We start from the raw sequence: 14,966 nt of genomic DNA on the forward strand, positions 1-14,966 counted from the left end.
GCCTCCAGGATTTCTGCATGTACTTGACCGCGGTGGGGAGGGGGTACTTCCTGGTGGAGGTTCCAAGGCTCTGAAAGCTTCAGGAACAACCTGGACCAATTGTATCTGCTGGCAGGGCGAGTGGCTGAGCCGGGGAGGCCCCGTGGTTACTGCCCTGCCCTGGGTGGGGTCTGTTTCCAGGAGGCCACATTCTAGACCCCTCCTGCGGCTCAGCCTCCCTCCCCAGCCTCGTCCCCCCAATCCTCAGGGATGAGACCAATGTCCCCTCCCGGCACTCCTTCCCCTGCATTACCTCATGTTCCCTAACTGTACCATCGAACCCAGCCTCCCCTGGGGGCCAGACACCAAGAAAAGCGAGAGGTGGTCCTACGCCGGCATCTGTCCTTCCCTACAACAGTGGGGATTCACTCCAGCTCCTGCAGGACGGCCTGCACCCTGTCTGCCAGTGTGGGGCCCGGGAGCCCGCCGGCCATGTGGGGCCACGTACGCATCACCAAGAGTGAATTACGTGAAAACTCACATCCTCAGTCTCACTATGTCATAGTGGGCACAGAGACACAGTCCATTGTTGTGGAAAGTTCCACTTATCAGTGCTGTTCGAATTTCAGAAAGTTGACTGTGGCCAACAGGATCCAGAGGTGGAGGCGGGACGACAGCTCACCTCTCTGGCTGGGTTCCTGCCCAGCTCCTGAGGTGCAGCTCCTTCCCTGTCCCAGTCTCTCTACTCTGTCCTCCTTCCAACATCTGACTCCTCTGCTCCCCCCACCCCCACAGAGTCCTCAGTCCCTTCCACCCTGGTGGGTGCTGCTCCTTCCTCCCTTACACTAAGAAGAGAAATGGAAACTTCTCTGAGCGAGGGTGTGGTTAGGAACAGAAGGGTCCGGGGCCAAGTCTCAGTTTTGTTTCGTTAAACTGTTAGCAAACCAAGACAGAACGTGACCAATGATTTCTTGGGTGTGGGTACGGTTGGGGTGGCCCAGTGGCCCTGGGACTTCCTGATGGCTCCATCTGCTCTGAGGCTTGGGTTGGAGAGGTTGTTGCTCCATGCCAAAAAGTGGTGGGGTGGTGGGGGTAGTGGGGGTAGAAGGATGGATGGACTGGCAAGAGGGAGGGAGGATGTTCTCAGCGATACTCCACTCTTGGGCTGCTGTTCTCAGCCCACCCTCTGCTAGAAGGCCAGCCTCATCTCAAAATTCCAACCATCTATCATCCATCTACCTACCCACTCATCCATCCATCCACACATCTATCCATCCATGCACTCATCCATCCATCCACTCATCCACTCATCTATCCACTCATCTATCCACTCATCTATCCATTCAACCATCCACTCATCCTTGCATCCACTCATCAATCCACCCACTCATCCACCCACCCACTCACTCATCCATCCATCCATCCATCCATGCATCCATCCATCCATCCATCCATCCACTCATCCATTCATCCATCCATACACTCACCCACCCATCCATCCATCCACCCACTCATCCATCCATCCATCCACTCATTCATCCATCCATCCACCACTCATCCATCCTGCCATCCTCTCATCCCTCCACTCATCTATCCACTCATCCATTCATCCATCCTTCCATCCACTCATCTATCCACTCAACCATCCATCCATCCTTCCATCCACTCATCCTTGCATCCACTCATCAATCCACCCGCTCATCCACCCACTCACTCATCCATCCATCCATCCATTCATCCATCCATCCATCCATCCATCCATCCATCCATCTGCCCATCCACCCACCCACTCACTTATCCATCCTGGAATGCTGTATGGCAGATCCTGGACTGGATATGGAAGATCCAGATATGAATAGAACATGACATCTGCCTTCCTCAGTCTTTGAGTCTGGCAGGACACCACCTTTTAAGCAAATAATGACTACAGGGTGCTGCATATAAGTGACACCCCAGAGGAAGATATGGTGGCCATGCTAAGGAGACCCTGAGCAAGCCTTCTGCAGGTGTTGGGGGAAGTGCTCCAAGGAGGAGATGCTTGACTGGCTCTCCAAGGACAGGAAGGGTGTCCCTTGGTGGACACGGTAAGGAAGGCTCCCCTCAGGCAAACGCAGGAGGGCAGGGACCGGTCCGGGTCACTGGCAGGTGTGCACCTGGGGCCTCAGCTTGAGGCAGCATCCGTGAGGCACGTGGGTTGAGGGAAAGTAGGTGCTGAGAAAGAAATGCCAGTAATGTCGGTGGAGCCTATTTGTGGATGTCTTTTCACCCGAACGCCATCTCAAAGTGACCCCGAGAGCTTTGTCAGGTGCATGTGACTACGCCTCCCTGGTCCCCACCCTGACTTGTGAGGACGATCCTGGAGTGTGACCCCTCTCGGGCTGCCTGCCAAGGGGCGCGGGGTGGGGGGGTTTGGCACCGCAGAGTGGGATGGGTGCCTGAGCCCACCTGGGACCTGAAGCGGGGCCAAGAGGCTGCCGGGGGCGTGGGGAAGGCCACCAGCGCTGTCCGCTTACTACTGTCCTGTCACCCGGCCCTCTGCCCTGGGCATTGAGGTGCCGGCCTGTGACCCCGGGCCCGTGCGGGGCTCTACTGTGACCATCACTGCCCGCAGCCCAGCTGCCTTTGGGCCCCTTGGCCGCGTCTCCCCCCTGCCCGCTCCGTAGTCTGCACTGTCCCTCCTCCTGGAGCCCCGGGCGCCTCCACCAGGTTCGCAGCCGTGACTGGCAAGTGCCTGTGGTCGCCAGCGTCAGCCTGGCGGGCACCTGGGGCTTCGTGCGGAATGGGCTGCCCAGTAGCGGGAGGGCCGAGCCGCCTGCCCGGGGGGACACCCCCCCAATGCCTTCAGGTGCTCCCCCTGGCTTCAGGACAGGGCCGGGGACAGGAGGCTGGTGTCCCTGCCCCAGGGGCCTCCCAGGACCGCCCTCCGCACGTGCGTGTCCCTGGGGTGCCGGGCCGGGGAGGGCCCCGGGCCTCCGTCGGCGCCCTCGGGAAACGCCGAGCTTGGGTTCTGCTCTCTGAGCTCATTCCGCTCGCCTTATGTTAGAAAACAGGACCAGACTGGGTTGTCATCTTAGACGTGTTTGTCCTTATATCAAGGGACAGACACAATTGGAAATTTCAAAATACACTTCCAAAGAGCTCTCGGGTCAAAGAAATGTCCGAACGTAAGAGGGGCTTCTGGGGGGGCTCAGTCCCTTAAGCGTCTGACTTCAGCTCCGGTCATGATCTCACAGTTCGTGGGTTCGAGCCCTGCATCAGGCTCTGTGCCAACAGCTCAGAACCTGGAGCCTGCTTTGAATTCTGTGTCTCCCTCTCTCTCTCTGTTCCTCCCCTGCTCTCTCTCTCTCGTAAAAATAAATAAAAACTAAAAAAAAAGAGAGAGAGAGAGAGAGAGAGAGAGAGAGAGAGAGAGCCTGAACAGAACTGTAATCGTTGAAGCATTTCACGTGGGCAGTTGAAAATCGACCCAGACACAAAGTACAAATTAAAACACCAGCCTTGCGTGGTTTCTCGAGAGAATGACACTAAATCTTGTAGGACCAGATGGTCCCCACTGAACACACCCTCCCAGGGAATAGAAGAAGGAGGAAAGAACAGAAGAAGGAGGAAAGAACAGAGCTGGGTACATAGAATAAAGGAGATTTCTGGGCCAAGTTCAATTAGGAACATCGATTCAAAATCCAAAATAGAACATTATCATCTGATGCCAACGGTGTAGTTTAAAAACTGCAGTAAAACTGATGAGCATCTGAACCAGGATGGTTTAACCAAGTAGAGATAGATGAACGGCCTTGTCAACGCTACAGATAAGGAAAACGCATATGATTCTCTTGGTTGAGAAATTCAACCACCCTTCATGATAAAACTCTTACCAAACTTGGGCCAAGGGGGACTCTGTCCATCCGATAAGGGGGAATCTCACCAGCGGTAATAACCATCGCTGCGGGTGCGCGGGCTCCTTGGGAGCATCCGGGGGTCACCTGAAACTGGCCCCCACGTGCAGAGGGCAGGGAGAGACTGAAGGAGGAGGCAGGCCACTCCAGCCGGGCGGGTGGCGGGGTCAACAAGCAAGCGGGTGGGCTGCGGCACCCGCCCACCAGAGCTTAGAGGCTGATGTCGCGGGAGGCCCTCAGCGGGCTCAGCTGTGTACCCCATGCAGGTGTTTAAAGTGTCACATCACTACCTCAAGGCTGTGTCCTCGGAGCAGCCCCTGGGAGTGACGAGGCAAGTGGAACCCACATTCCGAGGACAGGGGAGGGGGCGAGGAGCCTCCTGCTGCCCAGATCCAGATCACGGGTCAGCAGGTGGTCACGTCTCCACGGCACAGCCATCAGGCGCCTGTTTCCCTCCCCGCCCCTGGCAACCTCAGATCCACCTTCTCTCTGCGCGGATTTGCCTGTTCTGGACGTTTCCCACACACAGAGCCACGCGCTCCGTGGCCTTCTGAGCGGCTGAGCTCACTGAGCATCAGGCTTACGATGAACAGCCCCCCTTACAAAGTTCCTCATGTGGATGCCGTCCGTGTCCCTGGCTTCCGTGGTTCCGAGGGGCTCGCTGGGGGAACGCGCCGCCCGCCGCCCGCCTCGCCGTCTCTGCCCCTCTGTGCCCTGGCGTTGGGTCCGGGAGGATGAGGGAGACAGGCGGTGGCCACCCTCTCACGGGCACCAGCAGGACGCACGCCCACAACCGTCGACGTTAACTCGAGGTCCCTCCCGGCAGGAGAAGTGTGGGCGCCTCACCTTGCCGCAGCCCCCTGCCCCCCGCCCAGTTCCAGGGTCCCTTCCGGCTGGAAATTCATTTTCGGCGGGGAGCGCAGCCACTGGCCGCAAACACTTAATGTGAACAAACAGGAAGCGTCGCTGGCGTTGGCCTCGGAGCCTGTGCTACTTTCCCGGGCCGCAGCTCAGAGCGCGCTCACATGGCAGGTGACCCTCTGGAGGTCTGGGGCCAGAAGCGGAACTGCCCCGAGCGTGGCAGAAAGGCTCCCTCCTGGGCATCTGGGGCTCGTGGTCGCCACCCTCCAGCCCTGTCTCCACTGTCGCCGGGCGCCTCCTCTCCCGCGCCCCCTGTCCCAAACCTCCCCCCTCCCTTGTCCTTTATGGCCACCAGTCACAGGATGTAGGGTCCACCCTGAATCCAAGATGATCTCACCTCAAGGTCCTCAGTTCAGTTGCGTCTGCAAAGACTCAGTTTCCAGTGAGGTCACGTTCACAGGTACCCAGGGTTAGGATGTGAACACTATTCAACCCACCATCCTGCTGCGTGGCCCCAGGTTTATTTCTCTTTCTCCTCCAGTCGGACGTCCTGTGGGAGCCCTTCCGGCCAGGACACTGAGCCGGCCAACTTCCCCAGCCCGGTCTGGGTGAAAATGCCCAATGTCCTCAGACCTCGCCCCGACTCCAGGTAGGCACAGAGTAAAGACAAAAGACGGATCTAGGCTTCTCCCAGCGCGTGAGGACCAATATCACAGCCTCTGTACAGGACCAGCTCAGGCCACCCCTTCCCAGAACTCACCTGCACCCGGGGCTCCTCCTGCCGTCCCAGGCGTCCAGGTGCTCAGGAGTCTCAGGCATCCAGGCTTCCAGGTGCCCAGGCTTCCGGGGTTCCAGGTGCCCAGGTGTCCAGGAGTCCCAGGCATCCACAAGGCCACAGGCCCCGTGTCTGGTGACCATAGCCCATGGCCGCCCCCGGTGGACCGTGTTCCCGCATCTTGCTCTCTGCACACGCGTGGCCTTTATCCTGATTGGCTGCTGCCGCGCCTTCCCGGAGGGCAGCAGGTCTGGTCCGGAGTCTCAGGGCACATTCTGCGCCCCAGCCTGATGCACTGCACGCTCCGCACCGCCTCCTCCTGAGGCCACGGCCCCAGGGGTCTGTGAGAACCAAGCCTCCAGGCCTGTTTTCCCCGTGTGTCCCCCTGAGGCTTCTCTCGTCGGGGCACAGGGGCTCCTGTAGCCGTGGGTCCAGCTTCCCTGCCTGCCTCCTCCCCCACGGGACCCTGTGCCCGCGGGAAGATCTGCGGGGAGCACCGCCGGGGCTTGCCAGGGAGACCCGCTCCTCAGGGAGAGGCTCACACACACGTTTGTTAGCGTACGCTCCTGCACGCATGCGCGCACACAAACACACGCACGCTCGCGCATGCAGGCATGCTCACGCGCGCGCGCGCGCACGCCTGTGCGCGCGCGCTCACACGCTCGCGCACGCAGGCACGCGCACGCTCACATGCATGCGCGCTCACATGCACGCACGCTCACACATGCACGCACGCATGCTCACACACGTTAACACACACACGCTTCCAGACACACATATACACATACAGGCCCACACGCACACACACACACACACACACACACACACACACACACTACAATCCCCATGGAAAGTAAGACTCCTATTCCAGAGAGATGTCCTAGCCTCCCTCCCTGCGGCGACCTGAACCCCAGGTGTGGCTGGGCAGCAAGGGGGGCACGGGCGGTGGGGGTCTGTCTTCGGGAGACGCAGTCCCCAGCTGTCTGCGATCCCACCGCCATCCCCACTCTCCCTGCCTGAAGCCGCAGTTTGGTGGACAGCGAGAAGGGGTTCCTGGCCCCGGGATAGGAGCTGTGCTCCGGAGGGTGACCCGGCTGGGCCCTGAGCTGCTGTGACGGCCGCTGGGCCGCCGCTTCTGCGCCCGCCGAGGACACCTGAGTGCCAGGCCTCCGGGGCTGGCCACCAGCATGGCCGAGCCTGGGCCAGGGCCACGTCCACCTGGACACGGGGCACGAGGGCTGATGGCCCTGCGCCTCGGGGGGCGTCGAGGGGTCCGGGCCTCCGCGCCGGAAGAGCCCCGTAGTCTGACAACTAAAAATGTCACCAGACTCGTGCAACGGCCGGGTTGAGACGTGCGGGCCTGGCAGGCGCCCAGTTGGTCTCTCCCAGGAGCTGTGCGGGCCCAGTGGGGAGATGCAGGGGGCGAGAGGTGGGGATGGGGCCCCAACGGCCAACTCCAGTCACCGCAGGGGCTTCCCCGCCACCTGAGGTGGTGGGGTGTGTCTGACCAGACCCCACCCACTTCCTTCCAAAGGAAGATAAAGGGACTCCCAGGGAGGGCTGGGGAGGAGGGCTTTGCGACCATCCATCCAGGTGAGGAGGCTGAGGTCGGACACTCCGGGCTGGCTTTCCCGACCCTGGGGGCTGGCCCTGGTCCTCTCACGCGGGCCCTCCCCTCCTTCCCCTGCAGATGCTGTGGCTGCTGTTCCTGTCCCTCCCCTGCCTGGGGGCCTCTGTGCCCGAAATCCCAGGTGAGTCCTAACCCGGTACAGTGCCCTCCCCACTCCGGTCCCCGGCCCGCCAACCCTCTGACCTACGTGAGGACGGCCCAGAAGTCACCTGGGGTCTGCGGGACTGCGCAGCCGCGTCCCCGACCCCTGCCCATTGTTCCCCCAGCGCCTGCCCCCGAGAGGGAGTTGGTGGGCATCGTGGGGGGTCACAGTGCCCCCCAGGGGAAGTGGCCGTGGCAGGTCAGCCTGAGAGTCTACGTTTACCACTGGGCCTCCTGGGTGCACATCTGCGGGGGCTCCCTCATCCACCCCCAGTGGGTGCTGACTGCGGCCCACTGCATCCACCGGTGAGTCCCGCTGCGGGCCCAACCCCCTGCACTGGATCGGGGGCGGGGGAAGGGGGCCGACGCAGAGACTGGGGCTCCCGCGGGGTCGTGCCCCTGACCAAGCGGGGCCTGGGGTCCGCCTCCCCCAGGAAAGACGCCGACCCGTCAGCCTACCGGATCCACGCCGGCAACGTGTATCTGTACGGGGGCAGGACGCTGTTGAACGTGAGCCGCGTCATCGTCCACCCCGACTACATCGCTGCCTTTCTGGGGTTTGACCTGGCCCTGCTGAAGCTGGCCACCCCCGTGAGAATGTCCAGCAGGACTCGGCCGGTCACCCTGCCCCTGCAGAGCCTGGATTTCAGCCCGGAGGACGAGTGTTGGCTGACAGGCTGGGGCAGGGGCTTCTACTTCGGTGAGAATGCCTGGGGGGGTCGGGTCCCGGAGGGGAGCCGGCAAGTTCCAGATCTTTCCTGAGGTCTGGGTCTGGGTTGGGCCGCGGGTGGGGGGGAAGGTTCAGGAGTCAGGAATACACGGGGAAGAAGGAAACTCCCTTTCCAGCCACCTGTCTCCCAGGCGCGGGTGGGCAGGTGGCCACGTGGGCCCTGTGACTTTGGGTTTGTGTGAAGGAACCGGGCCTGATGGGTCAAAGAATCTGCCGGATGCGACAGTCAGCCCAGGGCGCCGGGACCCAAACCTGCTCCTCTCAGACTCCCGTGGTTTTCAGACGGCGGAATGACGTTGGAGGTGTGGGTCCGCGAAAACGAAGGACCCGGGTGCCTGGCGTATCGGTGTCCCGGGGCCACCGTATAAAGGACCGCACACAGGGGGACTTCAAATGACAGAAATGTATTCTCTCACAGTCTGGGGGCCAGAGTCCAAAATGGAACTGTTGGCAGGGATGGTTCCTTCCAGAAGCCTTAGCAGGGGAGCCCTCCTTGCCTCCCCTGCTTCCGGCTCATCCTCAGCTGTGCCCACCCCCCTCTGGTCTCTTCACCCGCCTTCTCTGAGGCTCAAATCCCCCTGTCTGTCCTCGTGTGGGGACACCAGCCACTGGACTTAGGGCCCCCCCTGCATCCAGTGCGACCTCATTTCCGCTTGATTACGTCCGCAAAGACTATTTCCACGTAAGGTCAAATTCTGAAGGTCGGGGTGAGCGTGAGTTTTTGAGGGACACTCTTCAACCCACTGTGTGTTTATGGAATCTGAGCCCATTCGTGACAGCGGGAGGAGTCGGCAGAAGTGGCCCGGGCCCACAGTCTGGGGCTCCTCTCTGCGTCCAGCCCTGGCGGTGTGGGCAGCGCCGACTGGTCTGTGGCAATGGCGGGGGGAGGGGGGGGGGGAGGGGACAGCCGCCTCCGCGCCTCCATTTCCTGACTCCTCCTTTCCACCCCAGAGCCGCTGAGCCCCCCCTACCGCCTGCAGCAGGTGCAAATCCCACTGGAAGAGGAGGGGGCCTGTGAGCAAGGTTACCGGAGGTTCCTGCACACCAGAGCCAATGGCAAGGTCATCCCGGAGGACATGCTGTGTGCCGGCACTCAGGGCCGCGGTCCCTGCATGGTGAGGCGCTCAGGCCGCAGGCCGCGGGTCTCCTCCCGGCCTCGCCCCCCCAGCCCCCACCCCACCCCGACGTGCCGCGTGACCGTCCCCTCTCCCCGCAGGGGGACTCCGGGGGCCCCCTGGTCTGCAAGAAGAAAGGCACGTGGGTCCAGGTGGGTGTGGTCAGCTGGGGCATCGGCTGCTCCATGTACGAGCTGCCCGCCGTCTTCACAAACGTCCAGAGCCACGTGGACTGGATCCGACAGCAGCTGCGGAGGCGCCGATGAGCCCAGGCTGCAGGTCCGCGCAGGAGGGCGCTCCTTCCGCCGAGTCACCTCCCCAGAGCGAGCCTTCCGCGCCACTCCCCTCCCCTCCCTGCGGCTTCAGCCCTCCCCTCTCCTGCCCCTCCCTCGGCCCCATCCTTCCCCGCCAGTGGGGACGGGCAGGGTGGAGGCCCCGACGGGGCTGGTGTGCTTGTCTCATTAAACTGTCTTGGTAAACAGGCTGGTGGCCGAGTGGTCTTTGAGGTGGGTGTGGCTGCAGAGCTGGGGGGCCCAGCCGTCCTGTCTGGGATCCCAGAGTGCTGGCGGGGGCTCGGGCAGGTGGAGGATGGGGATCCGAGACTCTCCCCCAACCCCGGGCGGCCATCCCCTGTGCCATCCTGCCCGCAGCGCACTCCGTCCTAAAGGAGGGTGTTTGCGAGTCTGCAGAGGGCGGAATCATCCTTGGGATCTCATTCATTCATCCCAGCAATGTCGGGGGGGGGGCACAGCCCGGGGTTACAGGGGAACCGACCTTGCCTTCCTCCACCTTGGGGTCCGGAGGGGGGTAAATGTGCAGCAAGGACTTGAAATGCAGCAAGGAGGGCCACATGGCCACATAAAGATGCCCAGCGGTGATAGACTTGGGGACATGCAGCGCGCATGCGGGGGGAGGGTTGGGGCCACAGTCACAGGAGACTCCGGACAAGAGCTGGCACTGGCCAACTCGTCATTGTGGTCACAGCAAATAATTGGAAGCCACCTAAATGTCCACGGAGAATTGTTTCCCTAAGTTACCCTAGACCCACACAGCCAAGGGTGGCGGGTCGTGAAAAATGATGTCTTTGTCTCCAGATGGGCGGGGCTGAAGGGGACGCCTGCCCAGCGGGCATCCTGGTGGCCCCTCTGGCCGACAGGCGCCCGTGTGTGGGAGTGACCGTGGGCGGCCACAGTGGCCACTGCGAGCAGGAGGTCAGCCAGACTGTCTACTTTCCGATGATTTTTTGTAGCCTGCGTCTCTTACGTTATTTTCGTAATTAAAAACAAAGGTACTCTCACGTTGGAGGAAAATGAAGCTTCCTTGTTTTTAGAAGCCACGTCAAAGTGGGTTTTAAGCTCCTATAGCTGGTGGCATGTCGAGGGCTCCATCAAAATGGCCCTGGGCAACCGTCTTCCCATCCTGGAAGGGCAGGGTCCTCGTCACGAGGGACGCTGGGCTTCGCTGCGTGAGGCGAGATTTGATCCCCCGAAGCGACACTCTCGGTGAGGGCTCCCGGAACAGGCGCGAGGGCCTCCAGGTCTCGCCAAAGCCGGGTCACTCGTGTTCGCTCCGCCGGTTTGTGCCCAAGCACCGGCCCGCCAGCGGGGCCGCGGGAGAAACGTGGCGCTGAAGGGCCTTCCCCCTCCAGGCTCCCTCTGAGACACCGGCGCCCATGCCAGGACCCTCTGCCTGGTCTTTTGCCCAACGAAGGGCTTTTGCAACCAGCCTGGGCAGCCACATCCTTTACCCCACGATATCCCTGAACCAGGCGTCTTGTCCACGGTCCTGGACTCGACCTTGTGGCCTCGGTGTTGACGGTTACGCGGCCCCTGGCCGCGCGGCCCCCCATCCTTCCTCTGCTTCCATCGCTGAGCCTTCTCTTGGTGGTCCGGTCCCGACCGTATCAAAGTGACCAGGTGTCCCACCCCCACGGCCTGGTCGCTTAGCTGCTGGAGCCAGGATGGCCAAGGGACGGTGGGCTGAGGCCCGTCTCCTGGAGATGAGGGGCCCGGTCCTCACAACCGACGCAGAAAGCCACACGGTTGGCGCTCGTTCGCGGCCCCGGGGTCACCCCTCACGCTGTGGTGGGGGTCCCCGGGGTGGGCACCGGGCCAGAGGCAGGAGGGTGTGAGGAGGGGCAGTCCTGTCCCCTCAAGAGCGCCCTCCTTCCAGGCCTCCCTTGCCGGCCGTTTTCCCTCGGGGACCCACGTTCTCCCTCTCCTCTGCCCAGACGCTGGAGGCCACGCTTTCTCTGATGGGCTCTGGGTGGCCGGCCTCGGGGGCTGGGCTGCTTGGACTCCTGTTCGCTGACATCCAGCCATGCTTAGCGTGGGGCTCTCCAGGATGGTGGACCCAGACTTCCCCACCCCAGCATGCCTCCTGGGGTCCCCTGGGCTCACTGTGTGCACTCCATTGCCCTGTGCCCACGTGCCCTGGACAAGCAGGGCTGGGCTGGGCCCCCCAGCTCAGGGCTGCTATCGTGGACCTCTGTCCTTCTGTCCCCACTTGGAGGTGGCTCCAGGTCAAGGTGTGCCACCTTCCTGGTCACCTCCCCCAAGTTCCTGGGGCACGAAATCACCGTCACCACCGACCATAGAGGCTCTTCTGAGCTTGGAGCTCAGGGGCCAGGGGCTCTGACAAGGGCTGAGGAAGAGGAGATACGGCTTGCTCCCGATGAGGAAGGGGGACAGAGGGACAGGGGCTGTGAAGCCGGGTTTGTCCATTCAGGATGGGGTGGAGGCCCAGGAACGGGGTCGCTGCGCCACGTGCAGGGGTCCCTCCGTGGTCCTGACGGCCGGGCCAACGCGGGGAAGAGACGTGACTGCACTGGCCGGTAGCGGGGCAGGGTGGGTGGACAGCGCCCCGGGCCGGGCCTGCCACGGGCTCTGCGGCCTCTGGTGCTCAGATGTGTCGTGAGAAGCGCAGTCAGCCAGGGGTGGGCGGCCAGGGTGGAAGTCTGGCCTCCCAGGTGTGTGATGGGGAACCGGCTCCCCACCCCCCTGCACACACTCTGCCTGACACCCAGCTGCCTTTCTTCCCCATCCTCCACCCCCACCCCCTCCCCGAATGGAATGCTGCCCAAGCCCCCGCCTACTTCCTGTGGCCAAAAGATAAAGGACCTCGGGAGTCCCCAGACCAGAGACCCGTGGAGCCTGGCAAGGTAGGGGTGCTGTCCCCTCTCACACGGCTGCAGAGGCCCCTGGCCCCCTCCGGCCCTGAGCTGTCCCTCCGTGCCCTCTCTCTTTGCAGATGCTGTGGCTGTTGCTTCTGACCCCCTTCTTCTCGGGGACCTGCGTCGCGGGGAGCCCAGGTGAGTCCTGACCCCACGGGGGTCCTCCCTTCCCAGAGGCTCCTGTAACCTTGTCTCCAGTTCCAGTCGCTGGGGGGCCTTGGGGCTGCCTGTCCGTGCCCTCGGGGGAGGCCTAGGTGGGGACGGGGCTCCGCCCCGGCCCGAGGCCTGGCCTCCCTCCCCCCTCATGTTGCTTCCCGGCCTCCCTCCCCCCTCATGTTGCTTCCCAGCCTCCCTCCCTGGAAACGAGCTGGTGGGCATCGTCGGGGGCCACAGTGCCCCCCAGGGGAAGTGGCCGTGGCAGGTCAGCCTGAAAGTCTACAAGTATAACTGGGCCTCCTGGGTGCACATCTGTGGGGGCTCCCTCATCCACCCCCAGTGGGTGCTGACCGCCGCACACTGCATCGCCCGGTGAGTCCCATTCGCTGCCGTCCAGCTCTGGGCGAATCAGGAGGTCTGGGAATCCGGGCTCCAGGCAGGGTTCGGCCTCCCCGCGGGGCAGGGGGGGGGCCGCCCTCGAAGGACCCGCTTCCATGGCTTCTTTGCGACCCCAGGAAGGACGCCGACCCGGCAGCCTACCGCATCCATGCTGGGGACGTGTACCTCTACGGGGGCAGGACGCTGCTGAATGTGACCCGCGTCATTGTCCACCCCGACTACATCTACGCCCATCTGGGTGCGGACGTGGCCCTGCTCCAGCTGTCACACTCTGTGAAATGCACGGCTAACGTCAGGCCTGTCAAGCTCCCGTCGGCCCTGCTTGAAGTCACCCCAGAGGACGAGTGCTGGGTGACCGGCTGGGGCACCGTCATGGTGCACCGTGTGTACGGGGTCGGGTTTGGGAGGGGTTCGGGGCCGCGCGAGGCATTTCCCGACCTGGCCACACGGAGAAGTCCTGGCGGGTGGGCGGCTGCAGGTTCTGGAAAGGAATCGCCTTCCGACACCCTCCCCCACCCCACCCCGTGTGCGCCCCAATCGGGAGATCCGATCCCAGAGGCTGGAGGGTCCCTGAAGCACAACTGAGCTCGGGACCCAACACTGTGATGAGGAAATTCATATTCTTAGTTTTTTTCCAACTTATAGGAAGATATCGGGGGGGGGGGCGGGCAGAAACCCTCACCCCCCCCCCCCCCATTTTCTTTCCGGTCCTTCCAACTAAAGGCAGAATCCACCTTCCGGGTCTTAGGAATTTAGAGGCAGATGGGAACCCTGCACCCTGGGGTCCCCACGGTAGCGATCTGGGCGGGACGCAGGCTCGCGGCCGACAGTGGGGGCCACGCTCCAGCCTCCGGTCACGTCTCTCCCCCAGAGAGGCTGCCTCCACCCTACCGTCTGCAGGAGGTGGCGGTGAGCCTGGTGGAGAACGCTGTCTGTGACCAGCAGTACCACGACGCCACCAGGTACCGCTTGGCAGGCAGGAAGATCATCCAGGACGACATGCTGTGTGCGGGGACTGAGGGCCGGGACTCCTGCCAGGTGAGTCCCAGCCCATCCGGGCCCCCACCCCGTGCTGGAGGCCAGCCGGGGCTCAGTGCTGTCTCTTCTTCCTCAGGGCGACTCCGGAGGCCCTCTGGTGTGCAAGACAACGGGTGCTTGGCACTTGGTGGGAGTGGTCAGCTGGGGCAAGAGCTGTGCGGCGAGAAACCGTCCCGGGGTCTACGCTCGCGTCCAGACGTACGTGCCCTGGATCACGCAGCAAATCGGGAGGGGCCTCTGACCAGGGCCTGCTGGCCGTCCGCCCGGCTGGGCCCGGAGGAGCGAACCTTCCTCCCCCCAGAGCCTGCTGCTTCAGCCTCTGCGCCCCCGTCCCTGGCCTGGGCTCCGCCTTCGCTTCTGGCCTCCTCAGTGTCCGGGACTTCCCTGACTGCTGGGGGAAGGAGCAACAAGATGCCAGGGGGGCGGGCAGGAAGTCCCTGGGGCCCAGGGTGCCTCGCTGTGCTGTCAAATTAAAGAGCTTGAGGAATGACCAGAGTGCGGTCAGTCTTTGTGGAGTGGGCTCTCCGTGGGAGCGTGTCGGCCAGCCCCGAGGTACAGGGCGCCGCGGTGGGGCTGGTGTCCTGCCAGGCTTGGCAAGGGAGAGTGAGGATCTCAGGGTTGGCTCCACTCTGCGGCCACAGCCCCCAGCTCTGTCCTGCACCAGAGGCCACCACGTGGTTCCAACCTTGCATCCCTCCCTCCTTCCATCCCCCATCTTTCCAACCATCCATCTGTCCATCCCACTTCTCTCGTAAGGCAAGGTCTGTTCTGGGAATTAACCAGTTGCCACGCAAAAGTGACCTGGATATGATGCCAATATGTCTTCTCCTCTAGGGACGTGCTTGCCCATCTGGGTACCTTCAGGTGAGGGTCCTCGCTGGCTCCCCATGGGGAGTTGGGTATGAGCTCCAGGTTGGGAGCCCCTGGTTGGGTATGAGTTCCAGGTGCTGGGCAGCAGCCGGGGAGAAATGCCCTGTAGGCAGCCGGGTGACGGGCTGGAGGCCACGGTGCCCCAGGGTCATGAAGTGTGTGCGCTGCAGGGTTAGGGGGTGCCCTGAGCCCATGTGCCAGGCCTGG

At 62.7% G+C, this 14,966-nt stretch overlaps 2 protein-coding genes across 2 annotated transcripts; both read left to right on the top strand.

Annotated features, from left to right (window-relative positions):
• The first annotated feature begins 7,078 nt into the window (after positions 1 to 7,078).
• Positions 7,079 to 9,603, top strand: LOC101089568 (putative serine protease 29). Its single transcript, XM_019821244.3, has 6 exons — positions 7,079 to 7,101; positions 7,199 to 7,259; positions 7,405 to 7,585; positions 7,714 to 7,979; positions 8,961 to 9,124; positions 9,226 to 9,603. Exons 2-6 carry the CDS (start codon positions 7,199 to 7,201, stop codon positions 9,388 to 9,390), a joined length of 837 nt encoding a protein of 278 aa, XP_019676803.3. The 5' UTR covers positions 7,079 to 7,101; the 3' UTR covers positions 9,391 to 9,603.
• A 2,620-nt stretch (positions 9,604 to 12,223) lies between these two features.
• LOC101089824 (serine protease 29-like) lies at positions 12,224 to 14,379 on the top strand. The gene is made up of 6 exons (XM_045047664.1): positions 12,224 to 12,284; positions 12,374 to 12,434; positions 12,644 to 12,824; positions 12,968 to 13,233; positions 13,723 to 13,889; positions 13,966 to 14,379. The coding sequence occupies exons 2-6, from the start codon at positions 12,374 to 12,376 to the stop codon at positions 14,128 to 14,130; spliced, it is 840 nt and encodes a 279-aa protein (XP_044903599.1). The 5' UTR covers positions 12,224 to 12,284; the 3' UTR covers positions 14,131 to 14,379.
• The last annotated feature ends 587 nt before the right edge of the window (positions 14,380 to 14,966 follow it).

Source organism: Felis catus, chromosome E3 (genome assembly GCF_018350175.1).
Source record: "Felis catus isolate Fca126 chromosome E3, F.catus_Fca126_mat1.0, whole genome shotgun sequence".
Taxonomy (NCBI): Eukaryota; Metazoa; Chordata; class Mammalia; order Carnivora; family Felidae; genus Felis; species Felis catus.

Coding starts and splice junctions, on each gene's coding strand:
- LOC101089568 (XM_019821244.3), top strand. CDS start 7,199: ATGCTGTGGCTGCTGTTCCTGTCCCTCCCCTGCCTGGGGGCCTCTGTG. Junction 7,980..8,960: donor GGGCAGGGGCTTCTACTTCG/GTGAGAATGCCT, acceptor TTTCCACCCCAG/AGCCGCTGAGCCCCCCCTAC. Junction 9,125..9,225: donor AGGGCCGCGGTCCCTGCATG/GTGAGGCGCTCA, acceptor CTCTCCCCGCAG/GGGGACTCCGGGGGCCCCCT.
- LOC101089824 (XM_045047664.1), top strand. CDS start 12,374: ATGCTGTGGCTGTTGCTTCTGACCCCCTTCTTCTCGGGGACCTGCGTC. Junction 12,435..12,643: donor CTGCGTCGCGGGGAGCCCAG/GTGAGTCCTGAC, acceptor GTTGCTTCCCAG/CCTCCCTCCCTGGAAACGAG. Junction 13,890..13,965: donor AGGGCCGGGACTCCTGCCAG/GTGAGTCCCAGC, acceptor CTTCTTCCTCAG/GGCGACTCCGGAGGCCCTCT.